Genomic DNA, 17,912 nt, shown 5'->3' on the forward strand with positions numbered 1-17,912 from the left:
GTTTCATATACAAATCGTTCAAATATTGATTGGCACAAATTTTAAGGAAACGGCAGAGTTTCCTAATTAGTTTGATAAAAAAAAAACCTTGTGTAAGTGACGTATAGTTTCATTCTTTTATCTCTTCTTTTACTTTTTTTTTCCTGTGATAAAAAAATGCAACCATCTTATACATGGATCTTTATTACAGGAGTTATTGTATTTCTTATAGTTATCGTTATATTACTGTTCTTCTCAAGGTCTCCGATAGAACTTCCTTTATCTTACAACGGTGACCTTGAGGAAATACCTTCAGATTCGGAAGAAGAAATCGCCAATTTATCTGAAGATGCTCGACTTAGTTATGAAAGAGCAAAAAGTAAAAAATAATAGTAAAGAAACAAACATACTAAAAGAGAATATTAAAATAGCTTGGCAAGAACATCACCCACCTAATAGCATTCCCACGGACATTACACCTCCACAATTTATATCCATACAAGAAAAAGGTGTTTCGGCATTTGAGTTTGAATGGGAACCAGAAGCCAATTGTTTTGTAGCTGGTAGAACTGAAATTCAGTTTATGGAAGGCGAGAATTGCGTACAGACTAATTTGCCACTGCCAAGAAACCAGGAGGTTTATTATTGGGAGGTAAGAAAGCAATGATAACAAATTATTTAAATCTAATGTATTTACAGGCAAAAATGTTTGAAAAACCTGATAGTACTGTTGTATCTGTTGGAGTTGCAACAAAACCTTACCCAAGCTGGAGACTACCTGGTAATAAAGACAGCATGAAAAACAAATAAAAACAAGCCCTTTTTTATTGACTCAGTTTTCAACTAGGTTGGAATCGATATTCTATTGGCTATTTCTCTAACAATGGCTGTAAATATTTTAGTTCGCCCTTCAATGGTAAACCTCACGGTTTGACATTTAAACATGGCGATGTTATTGGCGTAGGATATCGACATCGAACTGGATCCATCTTTTTTACACGAAATGGAAGAAAGCTTGAGGATGCTTATACTGGCATAAGGTGGAATTTATTCCCGACAATTGGTGCAAATGGCCCCTGCCAAGTTCATGTCAACTTGGGACAAAGAGGATTTGTATTTGTTGAAGCCAATGTCAAAAAATGGGGATTGGCGCCATCTCAAGGTACTTTATCGCCTCCACCAGCTTATGGCACAGAAAGAGACACAGTTTTATTAGCCATGGGTACAGCATCAACTGATAATCATACACTCATCAATATGGACGGTATCACATCCAATCGGCCCCCTCCTTATTCAGCGAATAATAACAGCAATAGTAATTTGTTGGATTAAGAAGAACATTGTAGATAATAAACAAAGTATATATAAAAAAAACATTTATTTTTCAAAGAAATCATCTTCATCTTCATCTACCCTGTTCTTTTCTTCTTCCTTTGGCTGTTCTTCATCTTCAGCAAGAGGTTCAATAACAATATCGCCTTGTTTGATTAGCTTTTGCTTGTACTTTTCACGATATGACTTTTTAAATTCATGCAGATTTTTATCTCCATTTGCTAATGCACTTCTGATTTCTGATAATATCCTTTGCTTTCTAGTTACTGACACCTCGTCATTTTCATTTTCTTTAGGGTAAAGTGATACATAAGGTACTGTCTTTGGATACTCCTACACAAGATATATAAATTATGCTGAAAGAAACAAGCCTTTTTCTTCTATTTACTCTAATATATAACTCATTGATCTTCAATTCATCAAGATCTGCTTGAATCTTTTTCTTTTTATCTTCTTCCTTTTCTTCCTCAAGTGATTTCTTCATTTGTTTAATTTTTCTTTCTACTTTTTTGCGTTCTATAAATGCATTTCATATATAAGCCTCTCTTAGCTACTTTAACATCCTTTTTGAACATACCAAAATGTTTGACTTTATGATATTTACTAGCCATTTTTCGTTCTTTTTCATCAATCAATCTCTCACCCAGTTCGTATTGAAGTGCCCTTAATTTCCTTTTCGATTCAGTAATAGCTTGTGCAGGTAAGCGCTCCTGTTGTAAACTGTTAGTGTCGCCAAAAGTTTGTTTTGCTTTTTTTTTTACCTTATTTTTTAACAAACGTTGCATGTCGCGCATCTTCTTTCTAATCTTGCTGGCGCCTACTTCATCGTTCCCGCTTTCGTTCCTTTTTCTTTTAAACCCTGACCTTTGGTTTCCTTTGTATTGTTGTGTTCGATTCATTGCTTATAAGGAAAAAAGAAAGAGAGAAAGTCTAGAGAAAATAAAACTGTCACTTGTTTCACTGGTGGCTTATAGGTAAAGATCACATGAATCTATGCATTTCTTCTTTGCACAATTAAATAAAATACTTTAGTTGCGATGCTCAACTAAAAAATGAATACTTGTCTGTGATTAGAAAGAAGTTAAGAGAAGAGAGAATATTAAATATGCACATATGGTTCTACAAATGAATAGAACCAGATGTATTTTTTATTTTGAAAGGTCAAGATAAAGTTGTTATTTTTTGTTGTGATGATCTAGCAATATATAGCAAGCTTATCGTTTTTCGCATTGGGTTTCATACGCTCCTTATTCATTTAGCTTATCACTCTAAGTTTTATTCTCCTCGCAAAATGTGATATATCCTAAATAATTCTTTTAGTCATTTTACTGGCCAAAGTATAATAGTTACTTGCAAACACATTCTATCTTTTGCTCAAGATAAAGAACATCAAGTATTATAACTCATCCTAATTTTATTATTATACTGTCATTCATAAGTGAGAAGTTGACAATTTCCAAAAGCATGACTAAAGGGAAAGATTAGCAAGAAATGAAACAAATTTGGCATAAGGCAAATAGCGCAATTATTCTGTTGCATTCCATAAAATGCAGCACGTCTCTATATTTTTTTCATTTCTTTTCCATCACATTTACTTCTCACATAAAGCGTAAAGTTCTGTTAATTCATTCAAATAATCTAAGAAAAAAAAAGCAAATCAAAAAGAGTATCAACCAAGGTCTCACATTGGCTTTATATCGTTATTTTATGTCCTTTTTGTTTTTCTTGTTTTTTTTTGTTCTTTAAAATTATCAACTTCAATCATTTATTTATCGTTGGGACACAAGAATGACAAAATAGATCCACTAGTCATAGACTTGCAGTTCTCTGCAGGCGCATCTTTAGCACAATATCTGTTTTCATCTCTTGACAATTCTACTCTAGCGCCATTTTCACAGCCAATAAAAGTGACACCTTTATCTGTATATTCCTCGCCATTGCCGCGATTCTTTGCTACAAATTGCGCTTTGCTTGTCCAAAAGCTAGTAAAAGGACAACCGCTTTGATCGGCATCACCAAACATGGTACAGATACCTTCGTCCGTCTTGTATTGAAGTTTCCAGTAACCGCTTCCAGAGCATTCTGGCGAGAACCATACAGAGGCATGCGAATGGCCGTGAGGGCTTAAAGCATCTACATAGCAAGTCTTGTATTGTTTGCCGTAATTGTTGGCGCTATTGGGAGCAGGGACAGCAATACCACTACTTCCTTTGCCAAAGCCCAAGGCCCATGATCTCAGATCAGCTTTACAAACAGTAACGTAGATGACCAATACTAGTAATAATGAGAGATGCTTCATTTTTCTTCTTCTTTCTTGCTTCTAATTTAGTAAGAAGGATAGAGTGGGAAAAGAAGGGCATTTGAATTCCTTATTTATATTTTTTTTATTTTCTGTACCTAATTTTCCAGAATATCGTTACATGTGCAAATGTATCGCAGATTTCATTTACTGAGTTGCATGATAATTTTGTGATCATCGACAATCTATCAAGGCTCGAAAAATGGATGCAACATTTTTTATTGCTCTTCTTTCACAAATGCTTTATCTTTATATTTTTAAAAAAAGGTGGTCTCTAGTGAAAAGATGATTTCTTTCATATATAAGCTTGCTATAGATCTCTTGAATGGTAAATAGTCTGTACAAGGTAAATAAAGTATTCATAAATTCATTTTTTTTTCTTGTGGCACATTAGCAATGTCTCAGTTATCATGGATCAATTATAATTAGCGTAATCTCTGTTCAAAATGTAAAACAATGATTCGGTTACAAACAAGTGTAACATCCTTTTCATTCTGTGTTGCTTGGATAGCTGAAATGTAGGAGACATGAAGCAATAACGATGATTCATAGACTTTAATACCTTGTAAAGCATATCTCCAAATCAACAAAAAAAGAAATACATATATGTATCTATGCTTTTAATACTACCAACTGATAATCTGTCCAAGACAATAAAATAAAATAAATCTTATTCCCATTATTAACAGTATGAAAAACAATGTTACTATTAAGCAATCTTTGCTACTGCCGCTACAATCGCTTCGAGCTATAACGGTATTATCTGGCTACCAGATGATAGTACCTTCAATTTGTAAATACATGCAAAGTAACGTAAAACAGTGACATATTACGATCTGTGTTTTTGATTTTTTCTTTGCTTATTAATTAATTCTACAAAATTCTGAACAAATAAATCATAATTCATTACAAGCCCAAAGATACTACAGATCTCAAAGAAACAATAACGAGAAACAGGACCCTGTAATTCAAATAGGTTTACATCTAATAAATAAACTAAATACACAGTCCAGCTCAACCCTGATAAACACGTTGTCATGCTCGAGATTAACTCTTCTTCAGACACAGCTCTCCACACTAATGTAAAAGGATATGACCCTGTCTCAGCCAGCTCATCAATTGAAAGCACTATCCTTGAAAAAACATCAAATGTTTTTCTGATGCTACCGCGGAGACTGGTGCTTATTCAGATACTATATCAACAATTTTAGCTGATCTAAATGATATTTCAAAGTTTGATGCACTCAACCACCAGAGTGAGAGATACTTTGCGATGTCTCGTTGTGCATTTACTAACGATACGACTAAATTCTCGAAAGCAGCTGTAGACTCATCTAAGCTCGATTCGTCTAATGTATCTCCATCTAAAACAAAGCCTAAGGAATCTACTATCCTAGCTTCAGGGTCGAGGAAGAATACGCGTTTTATGCAAACTTCTTATTGACTAGATTTATAAATATTATAAATAATAATCATAGCAAACGCAAGGCTTCATTGTTGCTATCTCTGAATGTCAATAGCTTTTTCGAGATTAGCAACCCATCTTCACAGCATCATCTCATCTGGTACATTCGCTTAAAAATGCTATCCTCTATTGTTTTTCAGGAAATTGATAATAGAAGTGATGCCTCTCGACATAAAAACACTCTATATCTACTATACATATGGACTGAATACTGCGTTTATTTGTGCTTCGACCTAAAGCTCACTATGTCTAAGATTTTTCTAAGGATTCTTGGTATACTATTGCTCAAGTAAGCCATGAGGATGGTAGTATGGCCCTTTCCATATTTTTGTTACATATGCTCCTGTGTCATCTGCTAAAGCACGTTCAGAATTTTTAAAAAGGACTTAATCTCTCGTAATTGTCGCCTTACCACCCATCTTTTTGTGTTTATCGACCGATCACAGCCACTTATTTTATTTATACGCTTTTAAACTTGTCATAAACTCGAAAATCTAGATAGCCACAGCAATGAGTGCATTTTCTGCAATGTTACTTTCGCAATGTGATGTCTGATCGTTGGTCGTCAGCTGAAATTCATTCAACTATTGACTATATCCACATTTCAATTGAATTATCAATCGGCTACATTGATGCTGATATCGAATTTCTCAATCCTCAATGAACTAATCACGCCTTTCTTGAGTGTTTCTTTAAATTTGACCTATCAATATCCTTTGGGCCTGGCCTCCGGCATGTCAATTTAGCCTAAGTGAATAGTAAGGGCTTTTGAACAAATTTGCACAAAAGCTGACAAATCCGTACAATCATGAAATCAAATTCTGTTAACCTTCATTATAAAAGTTATAGAACATAATCAAACAAAAATTCAAAAAGCCTGTACATCGTTATAACTCCTATCATGTGAGTTGGCAAAAATAATAATTGGTGACGCTTCAACATAAACGTCAACGCCTCCTACGATATACAATACTCCTTTCGCTACTGACAATCCACTTGCCACGAGTAGAACAGCAAATTCAACCCTTTCAGGAAGAAACTACGAAGACCGTTATTCTTAAAATAGAACAGACTTATCGCGAACATAGGGGAGTCCGACCTTGGCTATCTCAAGGAATCTACATCCGTCAGGCAGGCTCAACACTCTATTTCTATGCTTTTGGATCCTAGAACTGTTGGTCTCTGCTCCAATCGTGAATAATTCTTGGAAATAATGCAAAACTTTTAATCTAAACTTTTTACAGGCGATGCTATGTGACAATTCAGTGAGTAGAATAGTCTCATACTTCCGCTGCATATCATCTTGATCAGTCTGATACTGTTTTTTTGACGTCACCATTTGGTATGGATGAAATTTTTGCACAAAGTTTCAGGCCCCAAATTTAGTAGCTCTAGTCCTAATGATTTATTATATGTATTCTTGAACCTAATTTTTGATCACACTCAATGCTCAGACCTAATGTTGAATTTGTTGAGTGATGTTTTATTGAAAAGTTTAGTTCCTCCTTATAACTGGAGACTAAAAAAGGATATTTGATTTCCTTGAAGAACTGGCAACAGATTATCTTGATTAATTGTGTTGCAAGAATTTTCACACGCTTGCTCAACACATGTCTTGTTTCTTTTATATCCCCTTTGACTTCACCTAGCCAAAGTGGTTTTATGAAAGAACGTTTTATTATACATAATGGTGCTTTGGCTGAAATCGCTTGCAAGCAAGCTTCAGTTCGAGTCTTTGATAAAGTGGGTTTATTGCATGATCAAGAGTAAAAATAAAAGATGAGAGCGTAAGAAATACTAGTGAGGGGCCACTTTAAAAATATTTCTTGACGTATGTCACTTTCCCAGATAAATCCAACTTTGGCTCATTCTGTGATAAAATATACACAAATTGAGAGTCATTAAGGCCATACCTTGTTGTACAAATGATCAGTTATGACAATTCCCAAGTTTAATGTTACACCAGCAGTTATAGGTAATAGCTTGGGATCCTTTCTATGCTTTTCCTTTCGTGGATTGAGAGCATCAAGAATGAAATCGACTGAGGTATATAAAGCCTATTGCTATACTAAAGTACGTTTTGATATAATCTAGTCTACTGCTTCAATCCCTTTATGAAATATAAAACAAGTAGTTACAGCAAAATCTTCTTTGCCTTACAATCCCTTTCGGAAAAGCAAGCAAATGTAGTCTAGAGTCTAAATCGGTTTTGTCCTACTTGTTTGCAGCTCTTGACGTAGATATCTTTCTTTAGATCTGCTAATCCTTTTTTATTCATGCGTTTTTCTTTTTTCGCTTTAGGAAAGTCTACAGAGAAATATTTATGAGCTAAAACAAACACTGTACAAATCATGTATAAATACTCCCTTCAGAAACTTTTTTTTTAAATTTTTTAAATAAACTATGTATAAGCTTGTCTTGAACCTTTTGGCCTTTTTCTGCTGTTTTATGCTCGCTTCTGCTGGTAATAACTGTGTTGTAAGTTACAAAGGACCTGCAGGTGCTTCTGGAAACTGCTACTGGCAATGGAGAAATCAGCAGCAATGTGGTGAAGCTTATGAATACATGAAAACTGAGTTAAAATGTACTAGTGGAAGTGGCTCTGGCTGTTCCTACTCAATTTCTGGTTGCGTTGGTTATCTTACTTATGTAAAAAGATGTTATGACATTCGTGGATCCAAAGCTGATATTCTTCCGCCTCCTCGAGATGGCCAATGTTAATTTATACAGTAAATAAAATTCGGTTTAATATTTACTATCTTCAACATTTTTTTTGTTTAATAGCGCTAGGTCTCTTCACAGAGATGATGATCCTACTGATACTCATAAGACGGTGAGCATGATCAAAGTCATTAGATCAACAAACTCATTTTTTTTTTTTTTTTTGAAAATTCACCTGAAATCTTCTGAAGCTCTCTACATTATACTGGCATGAATTCAAATACACACGCCATCGTTGAAGCTGCACATTAGAGTGCATCTCAAGTACTTGACAGTGTTACATTGTATTGATGGTTCGAAGATCAGGTTCCAACTGTTAATAGAAGGTTAATTTCGATAATGATGAGTTTTGTCTAATGGCCTGTGAGAGTGGCTTTTTTTTAATTGAGCAAACTATCATATCTAAGCTTACTTGCAGATCCAGTTCCACTATCCGCCGCGTGAATCTGCAGCGTCTTTCTTGGCTATATCCTCATCGTCTGTTAGAGGATTTGCGACTCATCTTATTCAATCATACTTTAATATATGGTATGGGAATTGTGAGTTATTCCAATGCAGGTGCTTTCCTTGAATTTGCGTATATTGTTCTTGATTATACTCCTGATACTTCTTAATCTGATTCATTCCAAAATCTGATTCATTCCAAAATCTGACTCATGTTATTCCTTGGGTCGATGCTAACTGCAAATCAAAAGAAGAGTGTAAAATTTATATTCATGCATGTTGGAAGAAAATGACAACATACTGTAAGCGTTGCCACGAATTTGGCCATGGCGTTTCTGAATGCAAGCAAGCCCCTAGCAATAAAAGAATTTGTTATTACCGCTATCAAACAGAGCATATCTGTGCTCAATGATCTGATAAAGTCTTATCAGTCAATAGTCTTAGAGATTCTACAAGAAATCTGGCATATTTTCTAAGGGTTATTAATTGGACATTTCCATAGAAATAATCAAGTCCTTTAATAATTAAAGCATGCATATAAGTAATGAAAACACATCCATTCTTATAAATAGGAAAAGAGGAAATTTGTTGTTTTTACTGCTATTCATAAGAAGAATAATGTGGCACTGTACTCAATATGACTTTCCTCAATATATTCTTACACACAAGCTTAATAGCATCAGGAGTTCATACTGAATGGATGAGCCACTTAAATAATACATACTGTATACTACATTAGTTAACACATATTTCCGGACATCCCAAATACCGATTTTAATAGTTTTTTTTTTAAAAATGTATTTATCTCTAATAATTATAAAATGAATATGTTAAAATGATGAAAATAAGTTAATTATTTGGGGTTATAAAAGCCAACTGATTGCCAATGGCTCAAGTATTTCTTGAAGAGTATAGGGTCAATAGTAGGAGATTGGCCAAGGATAGGTGCGGTATCGCATGTTTTCTTTGTCTGCCAGATTGGCATTTTGAATTCATTCTTGAAGCTGTCTTCATAAAAGGACATGAGACGGAATGCAGGGTTGGTATCGTCTTTTGAGAGAGTATTAACCCATTCGGCTGGATCTACTGTATCAAATTTCATACCATTGGATCTCATTGCTGTAAGGACATCATCCCAAGTAATAATACGAGGATTGACGATATGATAAATTGAGTTGTCTTCGTCTGCTGAAAGTTGGGATGAACGGATCATGATAGCAACAATAGCAGCAGCAGCATAATCAACAGAGACCCAATCAACATCAGTACCAAGCTTAGGCATCTTGTGCATCAGAGAGCCACCAGCAATAAACATGAGAGGGTACTGTTCAGAGGTATTCCAAACACCGTTCTTGGAGTCACCACAAACTTGACCAACACGTTCGACATAACAAGGAAAGTTCTTTTCTTTTGTAAGATAATTTAACAAGATCTCACAAACAAATTTAGAGTGAGCATAACCCATAGGCATAGCAACGCGAGAGTTAAATGGAAGAGGCTTTTCTTCAATTTCAGGGCCTAAGCCAGCACTAGCACTGACACTGGAAATAAAGTGAACATGCATAGGATTGACTTGGCGATAGGCAAACTTGAGCAAGTTATAGAAGGGTGCAATACATTCTTTGTCATAGTGATCAATAGTCATGTTGAAGTCCAAGAGCCAAGCGCAATGTTGAACAATAGTAACTTCTTCCTTGAGTTGTTCATAGCGCTCCTTTGTGAAGCCAAGATAGGGTTCATTCAAACGCATAGGCAAGGCTTCAACGCGATCATTTTCCAATAAAGAGGAGTCAAGATGGCGAGATTCAAAGGCCTTTACCAAACGACTATACAAGTCAGACTCTTTACCACGGACTAAACAATAGACCTTTTTGACAGAGGCATCCTTTAACAGATCTCGCAAAATAAAGGCACCAAGAGAACCGGTAGCACCACTGAGCATAACAACCTTTTCCTTCTTTTCAATTTCGTATTCGTTCTTGGCTACTGGGAAATCATCTTTAGCTCGCTCGACATAAGTCTGAGCTAATTCTTGAGTTTGCTGATAACGTGTCTCGATGACTTGAGCAGGATCGACGTGGTTTTCAGACAATAAGGCTTCACGCATGGATGATATAGTAGGGTGCTGAAACAAGAAGTTCTGAGGGACATTACTAAAGGCCTTTGCAATAGCATTACGTAGTTGGATAGCTGTTAAGGAGTTAAGGCCCAGATCAAAAACAGATTTTGAGTGATCATTAAAGGCAGACTCGGACAAGCGTAAGACTTGGGCTGCGCTTTTAACCAAAAAGGACTCGGTCTGTTCAGGTGTCCAAGATGAGGAGTCAGTGTCAAGTGTATGATTGGGGCCTTCCAAAAAGTCCTTGTAGAGCTTTTCAACTACATCCTTGTACATGGCCTCTGCTTTCTTGCGCATAACAGTTCCTTTATCAGTAGAAGGCAAAGATTTGCTAAAAGGAAGAATCTTGACCATCTGAGGTAAGATGGTACTGTGGCTAGAACATTCCTTGTTAGCATCCTCTACAGCCTCATGGACGGCGGAAATGATTTCTTCAGGGCCATAGTTTATAGCATAGTCCAAATCAATTTCAATAAGAGCAGAGGTACATTGATAACCATGACCCAAGACGGCAACTTGCTTGACCATAGGACTTTGGCGAATGGTTGATTCTATGGGCATGGGGTTTGTTTTTTCACCGTTCTCCATAATCAATGTGTCATCGCGTCTACCCATATAGATGTAGCAACCAGGAGCTTCCGGGTCCTCTCTGAATAAGTCATTACTATTAAAGCCACCATCAGGACGATTTGATATGCCAAGTGCTAAAGTAGGGCTATTCGAAGTAAGATACAAATGCTTTAAACCATCATCTGTGTTTTCAAGAACAATGTATGATTCTGAAGAGAAATTCCAAATAGGACGAAGTGAATTCCAATTCTTGCTTTTAGGATCCAAGTCTGCACACATAGTAACATTCATCTCTGTAGAGCCATAAGCATTACGAACATTGACATTATGTGCCTGAAACCATTCGCCTGCTTCACGCTTAAACGGAGCACCTCCGAAGAGGACAAACTTGAGGCGCTGGACAGCAGAAAAGTCATTGTGTTCTTGCAAGTAAGGAATCATTTGTTCAAGAATAATAGGAGGAGCGGCCATAACAGTGCAATTGTTGTGTCTCAAGGCAAAGTCAATTTCCTTTTGGGAGGGAGGAAGCCCTTTCAAAAAGATGGTGCTTGCACCAACGAAAGCAATAGAGCCCAAGCAAAATAATCCGAATAAGTGGAAGCTACAGAAAAGTCTCATGTTAGTTCGTTTTCTTTTGTTATTCATATGAGAATCTTACAGTGGTACACAGGCAAGCATTGTATCATCTTCATTCATAGGATGAACATGAGAATATTGCTCTTTGTAAAGCTGAAAGAAGCTAGAGGCATTGAGCAAATATCTGTTACTGAGATAGATAGGCTTGGGGAAATTGGTAGATCCAGAGCTAAAGAAAAATGAATGTTAATTTTGCATAATGACGTGAAAATAGAAAATGTACCTGTGAATAATTAATGCAGGCTGATCAATATCTTTTTCAGTAAAGTTGAAATCAAGGATTTCTTTGTAACGAGGATTAAGAGGCTGATTCAGCATAGCTTCGATGTCTAATGGTTGAATCACAGTAAGTTTAGCTCCGTCTATTTTGGCAGCAGCACTTTGAGCGATAGACTCATATTTAGGCGTAGCAAAGATCACTTTAGATTGCGTCTTCTCCAACAAGTTAACAATGGCGGGTTCAGAGTTACGAGGAGATATCGCAAGAAAAATAATTCTTAGCTTCATCAAAGCAAACATGGTGAACATGTAATCTACATTGTGTTCATTGATATAAGAAACGACTTCAAATCCATTCTTCTTTTCAGCCCATTCACAAGCGAGGTTAGTAGTGATACGATCAACTTCAGAATACGTTAACGTCTTGAAAGTGTTGTTTGAATAGTAGCGAACAAAGACCCTATCAGCATAAGTCTTGGATTGTACGTTGATAAAGTTGACAAAAGACTTGTAATAGTATATAGCAGATTGATCTGATATAGAATTGATTGCAGAAGGCATTTTGGATGATAATGAATAATAGTAAGAAATACAGAAAAAACGACGCGCATTTATACTCTTTTACATCGCCTAAATTATTTTGCTCTCTCCCATCAGGTCATTTCTGTTGCAAGTCGCTTTGCATCGGAAAAACATTTAATTGGAAACATTGCAATGAATTTTTCTATGAAAGAGGTATGCTGCACACGACCATTCAAGTGTAACATCATTTTATCATATCCATTCTATCTAAGTCTCTTTTACGGTTAATCATTGGTTTTTGATTGAATTTTGTAGAATAATGAAAGTGCTATTTCTTTTTTTTTTTCTTGAATATAAGTCAGGGAATGAAATTTCCTGTTGTTGACGCTGAAAAATCATTTTTCTTCATTATGCTTCGGATCCGAATTAAAAAAGGATTTAACCATTTTAAGCAAGTTAACGATTAGGGGCACAAGTTACAACGCTTTCTTTTTTTTTCAAATGTCTTTTCGCGTGTATTTATTCATTTCATTGATAAAATACTCAATATATTATTAAACGCTTCTAGTATGATCTGGATATTTAATCCATTTGTATAATAAAAATACATACACATCAAGAACAAGCACGTATTAATATCAATGTTTGAAAAACTTTCGTGATATTTCTGCCATTTTATCTGGCAAGGCCGTATTGGTTTTTGACTGTAAATTTGCGGATGGCTTTTTTTATTTTGCGGATAATAAATTTCATTTTGCGGATTGGCTCAAGGGCCAGACATCTATCAAAAAACGAATATGAATGGTTTATCCAATTCACACAATCATGAACTGATACAGTTTTAGCTGATTCAATAATTCTCGTGCTTAGGTTGTCATTTGAACTCAAGCAATCTCTCCTAATAGACATTTTGTAGTGAAGTAAAGCAAAAAATGAAAAAGGCACTATCCGCAAAATGAAATTTATTATCCGCAAAATAAAAAATTACTATCCGCTAAATAAAAATCATTTTCCGCTAAATAAAAATCATTGTCCGCAAAATAAAAAAAGCCATCCGCAAATTTACAGTCAAAAACCAATACATGTGTTCTCCCTTTTAAATTATAATAAAATCTTAAAATAAATCAACTGTGTATCCTTTTCTTGTACTACAATACTGTTTGATGAGAATAAAATATTTCTTTAGTATTATGTAAGCCTTGGTAGCCACATTTAAAAAGTAGAATATATTGTTATAAACGCGTATAAAATTAACACCAAAACAGCAATCAAGTTTAAACGACATAACGTTAATTCACAATTAGAAATCTATTAATGAGATTAAAATGCTAATGCTAGTACGCGTAAAATCTGTTTACACACTCAGTTATTTGGTACAATTATACTGATAAATGTCTGCATTAAATACACAAAAAGAGACTTTAGATACATAATTTCAAGAATTTTCTTTATTCTCACAAACCTACAACCCATCAAAAGTAGAAAAACTGATGCTTATTGTCTCAGAGGAAAAACAGATTGCTAAATAAGGATTGACTTTTGATCGACGGGGAGTCCCAAAAAAGGAATATTCAAATTTGTCCTCTTTGTTTCTATACAAACACATGATCTTAAATGCAGTAAAAGAAATCTTAATCATTAGTTTATTTGGGAAATTAAAACGTTTTATAGAACTGGCCTATGTAGACAATGAAAAAAAATCCCATGTTTCACTGCAAGTTTATTTTCTGATAAAAGTCTTTAAACTTACTATTATTGATATAAAACACCAATCTTAAATGAATTTGGTAAGTGAAAGGCTTTCCATCTCGGCATCAAGTAAGTAATATATCGAACTATTCTTGCTTATGAATATTGTTAGCACATTCTATACCTTTCCTTGATGGATTTTTGGTTAATCACATTGTTAGTGGCATTTTTAATACTTGTGCCCTACATATAAAATAAATGTAAGATTCAGAGCAGTTCTGTTCACATTCCAAATCGTCAACTTGTTGTCGCTTCTCATCTCTAATAATGAAGTGTTGTAGTTTTATTTAATTCAACTGATAATAAAATTGAATACTTTCTTTCGTCTTGACAATCTTGCTATGAGAACATATGAAACTAGTGCCATGTTTGCTAGAAACACTATATGATGTCTTATATGCCTTTTTACTCTCTTCTTAATAATATGTACATCATCACTGATACTGAAAACCATGTGTAATTAATTTATCAGACTAAAAGTAATAGCATCGTTATTTGAAAACTTGACAAGTGTTTTTTTATGGCCAATAAACATAGGTCTTATTAGTGGAAGATGTGGTTGAAGATGTTAATTTATATATTTGGTACTAGTATTAATATAGAAATTAGCATCCGATACCTGATGGTAGAGACGGGAGTTTTTTATAAATGTCTTGCACCTTTAAATTTGATCCATTCAGCTTTACTCTTTGGCTGTAGACAGTGTTACGGATGTTTTGTTGAAGAGGGGAGCCAAGAATAATTAAAACCTTGTATAGCTTTCATAAACAGATAGCTAATAGGGTGTTATAATCTAACTAATGAAACCGAAAAAGAAAGGAATGCATGATTTTTGACAAAAGTTGGATTCAAGTATAATTCCTATAATGAATTTGTATGTGTTTGAAAATCTTTGTGCCTGGTAGATAACTCTGACTCACTTTCCAGAATTGTTTCCCCGCCAAAATTTTGATGTTTTAGTGGATGACATTTTTTTTAACTTCTTACATATTCTAATATGAAAACAATTCTTAAAAAACTCATTCACGATCCTACACAATTCACTCCTCAAGACGCTGAATATGCTGTGAATAATATCATGAAAGGAAGTGCAACCCCTAGTCAGATCTCGGCCTTTTTGATTTCTTTAAAGCTTCAACATAAAGATAAAGATCCTAAAATTGTAGCTGCATGTGCCAATGCTATACGTAGTCATGCTCAACATGTACCTTATGAAGGATATGAGAACATTGCTGGTAATGTGGTAGATATTGTTGGTACAGGAGGAGATGGGCATGATACATACAATGTATCGACAACAGCTTCTGTTGTTGCAGCAGGTGCTGGTGCTAAAGTAGCCAAAGTAAGGCAAGAAAAAAAAAACGGAATAATATGAGTTTTTTAACAAAACTATAGCATGGTAATCGTGCTGCATCTTCAAAATCAGGATCTGCTGATCTAATGGAAGCTCATGGCTGTCACATTGCCAATATTCGACCTGATCAAGTCGCTGGCATTTTAGCAAGAACAAGTTTTTGTTTCCTTTTTGCACAGACATATCACCCAGCAATGAAACATGTAGCAGCTTTGCGAAAGGAGATTGCTGTACCTACTGTATTTAACATGTTGGGTCCCATGAGTAATCCAGCAAAACCTGCTCGAGTAGTTGTCGGTGTCCATTCGCCAGAGATTGGTGAATTGATGGCTAATGCTTTAAAATTGACTGGCATAAAAGAAGCATTGGTTGTTTGCGGATCTGAGAAATTAGATGAGGTACAAAAAAGAAATATAAAAGAAAAGAAAAAAAAGCTGAATTCCTTTTTTCTTAAAGATTAGCCCCTCAGGCGAGACAAACGTAAGTAATAAATTTCTTTTTGCTTAACTTATCTAAAAATATGTTTAGTACTGGAAAATTCATGAAGGAGAAGATATCACAGCGGGCACTTTACATCCAACAAGGGACTTTGGTTTGAATACACATCCTTTGTCTGAAGTGAAAGGGGGTGACTGTCACGAAAACGCACAAATTTTAAAAGATTTACTCGATGGAAAACTCCAAGAAAACAACCCCATCTTGGATTTTGTTTTATTAAATGCAGCTGCACTACTTGTTGTATCTGGCATTTCATCTGATTTTAAGGATGGTGTACAAAAAGCACGTGAATCAATCCAGAGTGGGAACGCAAAGCGTGTGTTAGAAGCCTTTAGGGAAGAAACATTAAAAGCCGCCTAAGTTGAAAGCAAGTTTGGCACGTGTAGAAATAAAATCCTTGTTTATATTAGCTATGTCACCTAGAGAAACGATTAAGTCCTTTTCGTCGTAGCATACATTGTTTGATTCAAAAGTGCCGTGAAAAAGTGAAGTGAGTTGCAGTATTTTTGATGGCAATGTGCCGTAGATGTTTAAGCGCTCGTTATTGAATAAGTGAACGATACATGATTGGTCTTCTAACAGCAGATACTCGTTTCCTATCGTCAAGCTCTAAAAAGATATACATTAATAAAATGAGAAACTATGATTTTGAAGGGAGAGAGAGAGAGAGAGAGAGAGAGCTTGCCTTATGTTTTACTATATTCTGCAGTTGACTAAAGGTCATTTTTTGATTAACTGTTATACGATACGAAAAATATGCTGATATTATGCGAGGCACTTTTAAGATAAAATCTAAGGAGATTCAATATCATTAATACAAGTTATTCACAAAAATCTTTTGGCATTAATCGTACTTGTCCAGCTAACATCTTTGTTATCATATATCCATTCAATATCGTAAATTTCTGTTTGAAAATACTTGTTGTCATGTCTATAAACACATAGTACCTTTAATGCTTCCACAATATCAGCTGCTTGTACATCTGGTAGCAAATCGAAAGAACAGTATAAATGTAATTGCTTATCTTTTTCTATGTTGTTATTGAAGTTTAAGTGTACTTTTTCTGGTAGTAAAATATTCGGTGAGCAGTTCAGGTAAGCTTCTTGAATCTCTAATCTACAAGGCGTGTTATATAATCTAAGCTATGTGCATACATTTTTCTTTACAAAGCAAATCCCTCTGATTGAATCCAAATTTTGTTATTCGAACGTAGCCAAGCACGACAGTTCATTAGCTTGATCCCTTCTGTTATTTTCCTTTCAACACGTTGATCGTGTAAATTTTCAGCAGGCTTTGTTATGGAAGAAGGTAGCAGAGGCATCAAATTACTTGGAACTGGTATCACTTTCGATGCTTTTTGAAAATCTAGTTTATCTTCTAAAAGTGCATTTTGAAGATCGTTTCTCATGACCTGATATGCTTCTTGTAATAAAGTTGTTTTTGTAGTTTTCTATATGCAGTTTGAGTTACTGGAAAAAAAAGAAATAGACTAATGTACACAAATACCTTTCTAATGACTCCTCTTCTTTTATCGTCGCAATCAGATATCTTGTTTTGTATTATACGTAAAGCATGTTGTAATTCTTTAATCTCGTTATTCTCACTGTTATGATTCATAAGGAAAAAAAGTTGGTGAATGTCATCCACGCAAATTATTCAACATGCGGTCTTTATAAACAAAAAATGATTTACATGTACTTTAAAGTTCACATAAGTGGTATTGCTATTAAGCATCAGTTATTGCTTTGTAGCTTTTTTTCTATTTTATGCTAGTCTAATATATCTCACTCTGTCATCATCTTTTTTTAGTCATTTTTATTTTATTCAATATGATTGCAAATATTAATGTCTTTGTAAGATATTCAACACTTTATCGATCTTTGTCTTTATAACATGATCCACCCTCTTTTTTAAATACTCAACAGTCAATAAGCAATCACGTATGATTACAGTTGTTCCACTGCCAAAATGAGGATTTTACAAAAAAAAAAGGCACGAGCTTTA

The 17,912-nt window shown here is 34.8% G+C and overlaps 7 protein-coding genes across 7 annotated transcripts; 4 read left to right on the forward strand and 3 right to left on the reverse strand.

Moving 5' to 3' along the window:
• Window positions 1-156: 156 nt before the first annotated feature.
• Window positions 157-1,311, forward strand: RO3G_09216 (uncharacterized protein; the record flags this gene model as incomplete). Its single annotated transcript, XM_067663801.1, has 4 exons — window positions 157-358; window positions 411-631; window positions 679-760; window positions 827-1,311. 4 exons carry the CDS (start codon window positions 157-159, stop codon window positions 1,309-1,311), a joined length of 990 nt encoding a protein of 329 aa, XP_067519902.1.
• A 1,765-nt stretch (window positions 1,312-3,076) lies between these two features.
• On the reverse strand, window positions 3,077-3,771 carry RO3G_09217 (uncharacterized protein; the record flags this gene model as incomplete). Its single annotated transcript, XM_067663802.1, has 2 exons — window positions 3,077-3,585; window positions 3,762-3,771. 2 exons carry the CDS (start codon window positions 3,769-3,771, stop codon window positions 3,077-3,079), a joined length of 519 nt encoding a protein of 172 aa, XP_067519903.1.
• Window positions 3,772-4,300: 529 nt separating this feature from the next.
• On the forward strand, window positions 4,301-5,130 carry RO3G_09218 (uncharacterized protein; the record flags this gene model as incomplete). Its single annotated transcript, XM_067663803.1, has 3 exons — window positions 4,301-4,418; window positions 4,619-4,692; window positions 5,089-5,130. The coding sequence occupies 3 exons, from the start codon at window positions 4,301-4,303 to the stop codon at window positions 5,128-5,130; spliced, it is 234 nt and encodes a 77-aa protein (XP_067519904.1).
• A 2,348-nt stretch (window positions 5,131-7,478) lies between these two features.
• RO3G_09219 (uncharacterized protein) lies at window positions 7,479-7,796 on the forward strand (the record flags this gene model as incomplete). Its single annotated transcript, XM_067663804.1, has 1 exon — window positions 7,479-7,796. The coding sequence occupies one exon, from the start codon at window positions 7,479-7,481 to the stop codon at window positions 7,794-7,796; it is 318 nt and encodes a 105-aa protein (XP_067519905.1).
• A 1,297-nt stretch (window positions 7,797-9,093) lies between these two features.
• On the reverse strand, window positions 9,094-12,345 carry RO3G_09220 (uncharacterized protein; the record flags this gene model as incomplete). The annotated part of the gene is made up of 3 exons (XM_067663805.1): window positions 9,094-11,530; window positions 11,588-11,734; window positions 11,789-12,345. 3 exons carry the CDS (start codon window positions 12,343-12,345, stop codon window positions 9,094-9,096), a joined length of 3,141 nt encoding a protein of 1,046 aa, XP_067519906.1.
• A 1,423-nt stretch (window positions 12,346-13,768) lies between these two features.
• On the reverse strand, window positions 13,769-14,509 carry RO3G_09221 (uncharacterized protein; the record flags this gene model as incomplete). The annotated part of the gene is made up of 3 exons (XM_067663806.1): window positions 13,769-13,898; window positions 14,180-14,238; window positions 14,465-14,509. The coding sequence occupies 3 exons, from the start codon at window positions 14,507-14,509 to the stop codon at window positions 13,769-13,771; spliced, it is 234 nt and encodes a 77-aa protein (XP_067519907.1).
• Window positions 14,510-15,133: 624 nt separating this feature from the next.
• On the forward strand, window positions 15,134-16,267 carry RO3G_09222 (anthranilate phosphoribosyltransferase; the record flags this gene model as incomplete). Its single annotated transcript, XM_067663807.1, has 4 exons — window positions 15,134-15,397; window positions 15,451-15,807; window positions 15,866-15,889; window positions 15,938-16,267. 4 exons carry the CDS (start codon window positions 15,134-15,136, stop codon window positions 16,265-16,267), a joined length of 975 nt encoding a protein of 324 aa, XP_067519908.1.
• Between the last annotated feature and the right edge of the window lie 1,645 nt (window positions 16,268-17,912).

The sequence above is a fragment of the Rhizopus delemar genome, genomic scaffold (genome assembly GCF_000149305.1).
Source record: "Rhizopus delemar RA 99-880 supercont3.7 genomic scaffold, whole genome shotgun sequence".
NCBI lineage: Eukaryota > Fungi > Mucoromycota > Mucoromycetes > Mucorales > Rhizopodaceae > Rhizopus > Rhizopus delemar.